The 8,725-nt window shown below is 37.0% G+C and overlaps 1 protein-coding gene across 3 annotated transcripts in view; it reads right to left on the bottom strand.

Annotated features, from left to right (window-relative positions):
* Positions 1-552: 552 nt before the first annotated feature.
* The window catches only part of ROCK1 (Rho associated coiled-coil containing protein kinase 1), a 154,698-nt gene continuing 146,525 nt past the window's right edge, over positions 553-8,725 (bottom strand). For 2 of the 3 annotated variants that reach the window (XM_026456014.1, XM_026456015.1), the window contains exons 30-33: positions 6,334-6,412; positions 5,950-6,211; positions 4,749-4,956; positions 553-1,940 (exon numbers count right to left, since the gene is read on the bottom strand). In XM_026456014.1, the coding sequence (XP_026311799.1) occupies positions 1,802-1,940; positions 4,749-4,956; positions 5,950-6,211; positions 6,334-6,412 (688 nt within the window). In that variant the 3' untranslated portion in view covers positions 553-1,801. Of the gene's footprint in view, positions 2,214-4,748; positions 4,957-5,949; positions 6,212-6,333; positions 6,413-8,725 lie in introns of all 3 variants that reach the window. The other variant, XM_026456016.2, reaches the window with a different exon arrangement.

Here is an 8,725-nt window from a genome sequence, read left to right as displayed (position 1 = left end):
CCTGGTTCTGCAACTGGACCTTAATATATTAGGTAATGGTGATGAGTCTGAGAAGGTAGTAAGGACACTGTCAGGAACTGTGCTGAGATTTTATCCTATTTGCATGCTGCTGGTCACAGTTTCATGGATCCTGACAAAAGAGATGAGACCCCTGGGTCAGAGTCAGATGACTTCATTCACAGCACAGCAAAAGCAGCATGAGTTTCATGTTCCATTAGTTCCCTTTGCCTTCCAAGTCTCATGTGGGCAATGCATAGTGGCCCAGGTGGGTGCTGAGCACACAGTGGGTTTGCATTATAGGTGGGAGACGTTATCTTTATTATACTGGACAGTAAAAGAACCCGACATTCTCTCAAGGGAGACACTCTATCTTCCAAGGCTGTTCACTACATAAATATCCTTGGAAAAGATAGTCAAAAGAAAGGTTGTCAGAGCCTCTGCTTCCCTGATGTGCAGAAATGCAAGAGACCCACGGAGAATTGTTTTCCAACACACATTAGCCAGCTTTTCATGTGAACTATACCCACTCTTGTTTTAGAGCCCAAGACCGCGTTTTATCTTTTAAAAATATACTTTAATCTCACCGTGGAATTTAACAAACATTTATATACAATCAGAGACTAATTTGAAGTATGTTTTCCATTCATTTCAGCCATGAGAAAACACATTGCAGTCAAAATTAAAGATATCCATCCATAAATTACTTTTATTTCTCATTAAATGAGCACAGAGTCATTAGTATATTAATAACAGATATGTTTATTATTACATATCCATCAGTGCGGCTTTCAATACCACTTGAAACATGCATATCATCCTAGAGACGATCAGTTTTCCAGTGCTTCTTATCTGATACACATTACTGCAAAGCCATTATAAATTACTGAGGAGGTATTTGGTTAAAAAAATAAACAATAAATCATACTGTCCATATGCATCAACTCTTGTTACTGGACAAGAGTTTAACAGTATTTTTCTGGTAATTCCTATGTTAACTGGAAAACATCATGGATGTATTGCCATATTTCCTTTTTATATTGGTGCAACCTTCTACATTTTTTGCAGAGTTTTATAAAGTCATTACCATAGCAGGTAGTTTGATGCAAAGATTGTACTCAATTTATGAAAGTCCAACAAACTTCTAAATATTTTAAATTAAACCAATTATCAATGAAAAACTCACTGACACATAATTTTTTGAAAATACATTTTTTGAAATTTCTATACTTACTCATGGCAGTAAAATAATTATCTCAAATTAAGGCACTAAAAGGACAATGCAACCCCCACTGAAAGTGTTCTAAGAATAATTTACATTTCAAACAGTGCATACATTTCTTATATGTTTGTTAACTTAATGTCTTTATCATTTAAAACCACAAAGAAATACATTATACAATTATAGAAATGATGTACCCCACAAAATGCTTTTAAACTTGGTTCTTTTGTACAGTTAGTTTCCTAATGTCTCTAGTAGTAAAATAACTCAATATGGCTTGGCAAAAATGCATAGATTAAATGTAATTTTTTTTTGTCCTCTCCCATTCCCCAAACTTGCTGAAACATATACAGTATTTTCTAAAGCATAATGAAAGATATTTAATTTCTCCATCAAGTCCACCATGGGCAATCAACAGTAAGGCTTTTAAATTCTACAGTGAGGGCACTGAAGTTCAAGTGATATCACTGCTTTCTTAAAATAGTTTTGTATAGTCTTGCAAGAGCACAAAAACTTAAGTCATTTAAAAAACAAACAAACAAACAAAAAAACTTCAGTTTGTCTCATTTTGAGATATTTTCTTTACTCCTTCCATGAGCTGATCTTGATAGTGATGGCCGTTCCACATGAAAGTGAAAGTCCCTTCCTCTTACTCATATGAGGAAACCTCTGTTCTATCACGACTGACAGGCATTTTCTTATAAATCCAAAAAGGCAGCACCTTTTAAAAAAAATATATCTACCTAAGCTTTCCCCCAATTGTACTTGCATTACATAGTAATAATTAATCTAATCTACCTGTAGGCAAACCCGCAATAAAAAAAACCCCTCAGTGTGTTGTGCCAAAGCAAGGACAGAATAACAGCAATCTTAACCCTGAAGCCTGTGATATTTGTGTCAAAGAAACAGCCTGTCTGCTCTGCATGGTTAAAGAAGCCTGGTTTATCAGGTAGCATCCCACACGATTCCACAATGCACTTGGTCACATGGTTAACTGTTGAGGAGGGGGAAAAAAACTAATTTAAGAAATGCACTCTGTTTAAAAATACAAGAAACAAACATTAGAAGGAAAGGTAAATATACATTATCTTTACATACAATAATTAACAATTACACAAAATTTGGGAAACAAAGAATAGGAAAAATATACTTAGTATTCTCTCCTCTTTGTTTCTGCACATTTTCTTACTCAGCTATAATCCCATTTCAAATCACTTTAGATCCAGTTTACACCCTATGCTCAGGAGAAGGCTGACATAGCATTCTACAGAATTAAGTTAGCAGTGATGTGGTAATACCTGGCATAGTGTGGTGGCTGAGAAAGGAAAGGATATAAGTCATTTCAAAGAATTAGGCCTGGTTACTGACAATAGGGAATGAACAAAAGAGATGAATTCAAGATGGCTTTAAGCCTGCTTGGAAGATGTGGGTTACACTGGCAGCGAGGCCAATCAGTGTTAGGTCTCAGCTTCTAGATTCGAGTGGCCCTATTAATCTAGGGAGTACACTCTAGGGAAGCTGGTATGTGGTAGAATAGAGGCTTTGGAATTGGACAACACAGGCTTTAGAATTGGACAGAAATGGTTTCCAATCCATTGACTCTGTGATTGAGCAAACTGCTTAATTTCTCTGAGCCTTATTTACTAATGAGTAAAATGAGAACTTAATGAGATCAGATTTCATAATTTCTCTCCAAGAAAGAGTTAATTGCTGGGTGTGGTGGCTCATGCCTGTAATCCCAGCACTTTGGGAGGCCCAGGAGGGTGCATCACCTGACGTCATGAGTTCAAGACCAGCCTGGCCAACATGGTGAAACCCCATCTCTACTAAAAATACAAAAATTAGCAGGGTGTGGTGGTGTGTGCCTGTAATCCCAGCTACTCAGGAGGCTGAAGTGGGAGAATAGCTTGAACCCGGGAGGCAGAGGTTGCAGTGAGCTGAGATTGCACCACTGCACTCTGGCCTGGGTGACAGAGTGAGACTCTGTCTCAAAATGAATGAATGAATGAATGAATGAATGAATGGTTATGCCTTATAATTGTTTATCATGGCATAAAAGATATTTTTGGAAAAAAGTTCATCAAAAATAGTTAAACAGCCAGGTGTGGTGGCTCATGCCTGTAATCCCAGCACTTTGGAAGGCTGGGGCAGGCAGATCACTTGAGGTCAGGAGTTTGAGACCAGCCTGGCCAACATGATGAAACCCTCTCTCTACTAAAATGACAAAAATGAGCCAGGCTTGGTGGCATCCGTCTGTAATCCCCGCTACTTGGGAGGCTGAGGCCAGAGAATTGCTTGAACCTGGGCGGTGGAGGTTGCAGTGAGCTGAGACAGCACCGCCACTGCACTCCAGCCTGGGTGACAGAGTAAGATTCTTAAAAAACAAAAAAAAAAGTTAAACAACAGAAGAAGTAGGACTTAATTGGGAATTTTGTTTGTAATAACGTAGTTACTGATATGTAGCCATAAAAAAGGATGAGTTTGGCTGGGCGTGGTGGCTCACACCTATAATCCCAGCACACTGGGAGGCAGAGGCAGGTGGATCACGAGATCAGGAGTTCGAGACAAGCCTGGCCAACATAGTGAAACCCCATCTCTACTAAAAATACAAAAATTAGCCAGTCATGGTGGCATGCACCTGTAGTCCCAGCTACTCAGGAGGCTGAGGTTATGATAAGCCGAGATCACGCCACTGCACTCCAGCCTGGGCAACAAAGCAAGACTCAGCCTCAAAAAAAAAAGGGAGGGGGGAGTGGAGGGGGCTCGGTTCATGTCCTTTGCAGGGACATGGATGAAGCTGGAAACCATCATTCTCAGCAAACTAACACAGGAACACAAAACCAAACACCACAGGTTCTCACTCATAACTGGGAGTTGAACAATGAGAAAACATGGACACAGGGAGGGGAACATCATACACCAGGGCCTGTCGGGGGGCTAGGGGAGGGATAGCATTAGGAGAAATACCTAATGTAGATGATGGGTTGATGGGTGCAACAAACCACCATGGCACATGTATACCTATGTAACAAACCTGCATGTTCTGCACGTATATCCCAGAACTTAAAGTAAAATAATTTTAAAAAATAGTCACTGATAATACCAAATAATTTTGTATGTTGGGATAGTATGGGAAGTTAACAAAAAAGAGAAAAACAATTTTAGTTTTTGTAGAAAACTATGCCAACACAGTTAAAAAATAGAAAAGATGATTAAAAGTTTTATATGAATTTCTGCATTAAAAAAATTAACAAGTTGGTTAAAGCATTAAGGGCTAAAACTATGCCATGTACAGCAACTTATGACAATAAAATTAGACAGAACTAAATAAATATAATATTGCATGTATTATTATTTTTAAATTCTAACAAGAATAAGTCAAACTAATTTATAAAGTCACTGCAAGTCATATACAAAGACATAAAAATGATGCCCTCTGAGGTGAAAAGAACAATTAGATTTCTCATTTTAATAGATGTTATCCAATCATTTTCACATTGTTAAAAAGGTCAGCATTTTCAATCCTTACCTAGTTTTTCCAGATGTAGTTTTGACCACTTTCCGGAAAGACTGATTTGCAGTGGATCTTGTAGAAAGTGTTCGAGGGGAGGCACGAACAAAACCAGATGGTGGATTCTTAGGGATTTTCTTTACTAAATGAGTTACCCATTTTTTTTGTTCATCCTGAGAACATGCTAACAGCAGCATATCTCTTGCTGATGTTACATCATAACTTACTATGTTAAGGAGGAAAAAAAAAAGCATAATTAAAGTTATACCGTTTTTTAAAATCCAACCTATCAAATGCATAGTTTTTCAAGTTCTTAAGGTTCTAAAAGTTTTAATATGCTTAATTAAGCATGAACAATATCTCATTCTCCTTAAGTTAAATAAGGCTGAAATTAAAAAAAAAAATTAGTCAAACTAATTAAGTAAAATCAGAAATATTAAAAAAATGTAAAACAAATAAATGTATTTAAAGAACATAAGTTTCTTATCTGAAAATAGCTATGGTCTGTATTCTTTCCCTCAAGCTACCTCTGCTAAACTAGAAAATATTCTGTCTATGATACAGCATGCATGCTGATCCAGGCAGTGAATGCCAGACAAAAAGAAGAGGAAAAACTAAGGGGTGAATAGAGTGGAACTCACCTGTTGCTCTCTTCTCCAACTTGGGGTAATTTCTTAGTGGCATGTTTGTTTGTTTTTTTTGTTTGTTCACAAGGGGGTGATTCTCTTTAAAAACACTGTTGGCCAGGTGTGCAATGGCTGACACCTGTAATCCCAGCACTTTGGGAGGCCAAGGCCGGTGGATCACCTGAGGTCAGGAGTTCAAGACCAGCCTGGGCAAAATGCTGAAACTCCATCACTACTAAAAATACAAAATTAGCTAGGTGTGGTGGCACATGCCTATAGTCCCAGCTACTCAGGAGGCTGAGATAGGAGAATCCCTTGAACCTGGGAGGCAGAGGCTGCAGTGAGCTGAGATCACGCCATTGCACTCCAGCCTGGGCGAGACAGAGTGAGACTGTATCTCAATCAATAAAAATAAATAAAAACATTCTTAAAAGCTAAATCTGTAAATAGCTGCACACTGCTCCACCAGTGTCAAAATACTACTTTTTATAATCTCTTTTCAACTTGGTATAGAAATTAATACACATAAGTTATTTCATTGAGACTTAAAACTACATTTGTTATAAATTGTAACAATAATTACCATGCCTTACCTTTACATGGACAAATTAAGTCCTCTTTCTTATCTAAGTGATCTCTGTGGCACTTAACATGGCATCTTCGACACTCTAGGGCAGGGGGTGGCTTAAAAACATGCCAGAGAGGTTTGGCACAGGCATCACAATTGGCAGGAAAGTGGTAGAGTGTAGGAATAAACTCATGGCCTTTGTGATTTTGGAAATTAGTTTTTTCAGCTTGTTGTACTGGTTCCATCTCTACATCTTTTCTACATTCACCTTCATTTGCATATAGTATCTACATTCAGGAATGGTGAAAGGAAAAGATTTTTAAAATCTTAAGCATTGGTATATTTTACATTTGCTTCACAAAAACACTTAGGACTTAGATTCTTTAAAATTATAACTTCAGATTTTTACCTGGAATATTTTAGGAATTTCTTCAGTTTCAGCTCTATACACATCTCCTTGGGTTACAGGTCTAACGTGAAACAGTTTACTAAAATGAAAATAAATATAGGCCATTTACAAAAACTCATTTATTGTAAAAGACATTTCATTAAAGAGGACATACAGGTAGTAAATAAGCACATAAAAAGATATTCAACATCATCAGTTATTAGAGAAATGCAAACTAAAACCACAATGAGTGTCACTACACATCTATCAGAGTTTAAAAAAAATAAAAATAGTAATAACACCAAATGCTGGTGAGAATGCAGAGAAAGTAAATCATTCATATACTGCTGATGGAACGGAAAATTACAGAGCCACTCTGGAAAAGAATATGGCAATTTCTTAGAAAACTAAATACATGCTTACCATATAACCCAGCAAATTGCACTGCTGGGCCTTTAATTCTAAGAAACAAAAATTCATATAAAACTTTATATCTATTAAAAAAAACCTCCACATAGATGTTCACAGGAGCTTTATTCATAATAACCAAAACCTAGAAACAACCCAAATAAATGGGTAAGCAAACTGTGACACATCTACACTATGGAATACTACTCTGTAAGAAAAAAAACAAATCATACATGGATTGATCTTAAGGGAATTATACTCAATGGGAAAAAAGCTGATCATAAAAGATTACACATTATTTGATTCCATTCATATAACACCCTTGAAGAGACAAAATTATGGAGATGGAGAACAGATTAATGTTGCTATGGATTAGGGAGAGGTGGAGGAAGGAAGCTGCCTTTTGGCTACAAAAGGAGTAGCACAGGGACGCTTGTGATGGAATTGTTCTGTATTTTGAGTGTGGTGGTGGCCATACGAATCTATACATGTGAGAAACGCATACAGATTGGAAAGAAAGAAGTGAAACTCATTATTTGGCGATGACATGATTGTATGCAGTTGTCTCGCGGTATCCGTGGCAGATTGGTCCCAGGACCCTGGAGGATACCAAAATCCTCCGGGGATTTTGAAGAGAGAAAGAGAAAGACAGAGGAAGTGAGGGAAGGAGAGAGGGAAGAGACAGTAAAAAAAAGAAAAGATAAAAAAATGGTGTAGTATTTATATATAACCTAAGTACACCTTCCTGTATATTTAAACTTGTCTCTAGATAATACCTAATACAATGTAAATACTATATTGTTTAGAGAATAATGACAAGAAAACAAATCTGTACATATTAAGTACAGACACAACCATAGTAGGCCTAACTACATTTTCAACCCATGGTTGGATGAATATACAGATGCAGAACCCACAGATACAGAGGAATGACTGTATGTAGAAAAGCCCTGTGGAATTGACCCCAAAACCCCACAACCCTATAAAACTGTTAAGTGCAAAGCAAGATTAAATGATTCAAGGTCAATATATAAAAACAAATACTGTTGGAACAACCAGATACCTATGTGGGGGAAAAAAAGCCAACCTGACCTAAACAACTACCTCTTACCAAACACAGACCACAAGAGGCAGAAAACATTTTAAAAATTGGTACACTGATCCTCATTAAAAGACACCATTAAGAAAACCAACAGGCAAGCAACAGATTGGGAAATATTTGCATTACATATTTCTAACATAGGATTCTTATTCAGAATACATATAGAACTCTTAAAAACCAATCTTAAAAACATAAGCAACCAAATTTAAAAATGGGCAAAAGACTTGAAAAAACTTAAGAAAAGATACACAATGGCTAATAATGACATGAAAGATTCTTGCTATTAGTTATGAGGAGAGTGCAAATTAAAATAACAATCAGATAGCATTTAACATCCACTAGAAAAGCTAACACAGATCTATTTTATAACCCAGGATTCCACTCCTAGGTCTATTTACCCATGAGAAATGAAAACATAAGTTTAAAAAAAGGAATGCTCCTAAGTCTTATTCACGACAGCCCCAAATTGGAAGCAACCCAAATGTCAATCAACACAAAAATGGATAAACAAATTCATACAATGTTATACTATTCAGCAATACAAAGAACAATCAATACATACAACACCACAGGTGCAGGATGAGTGAAAGATGCTAGGCACAAAAGTGTACTGTTTAATTCCATTTATACGAAGTTCTAGAACAGGCAAAACTAATCTTGGCAATAGAAATCAGATCATGGGAAAAGCCACAAGTGAGCTTTCATATTTTTTTTTTTTTTTTTTTTTTGGGAGATGGTGTCTCGCTCTGTCACCTGGGCTGGAGTGCAGTGGCACGATCTTGGCTCATCGCAACCTCTGCCTCCTGGGTTCAAGCGATTCTCCTGCCTTGGCCTCCCAAATAGCTGGGATTATCTTTTCTATTTTTTTTTTTTTTTTTGAGACGGAGTCTCGCTCTGTCGCCC

The sequence above is a fragment of the Piliocolobus tephrosceles genome, chromosome 18 (genome assembly GCF_002776525.5).
Source record: "Piliocolobus tephrosceles isolate RC106 chromosome 18, ASM277652v3, whole genome shotgun sequence".
Classification (NCBI taxonomy): domain Eukaryota; kingdom Metazoa; phylum Chordata; class Mammalia; order Primates; family Cercopithecidae; genus Piliocolobus; species Piliocolobus tephrosceles.
The sequence above is the reverse complement of the archived record's forward strand: the minus strand, read 5'-3'. Positions and strand labels throughout refer to the sequence as shown.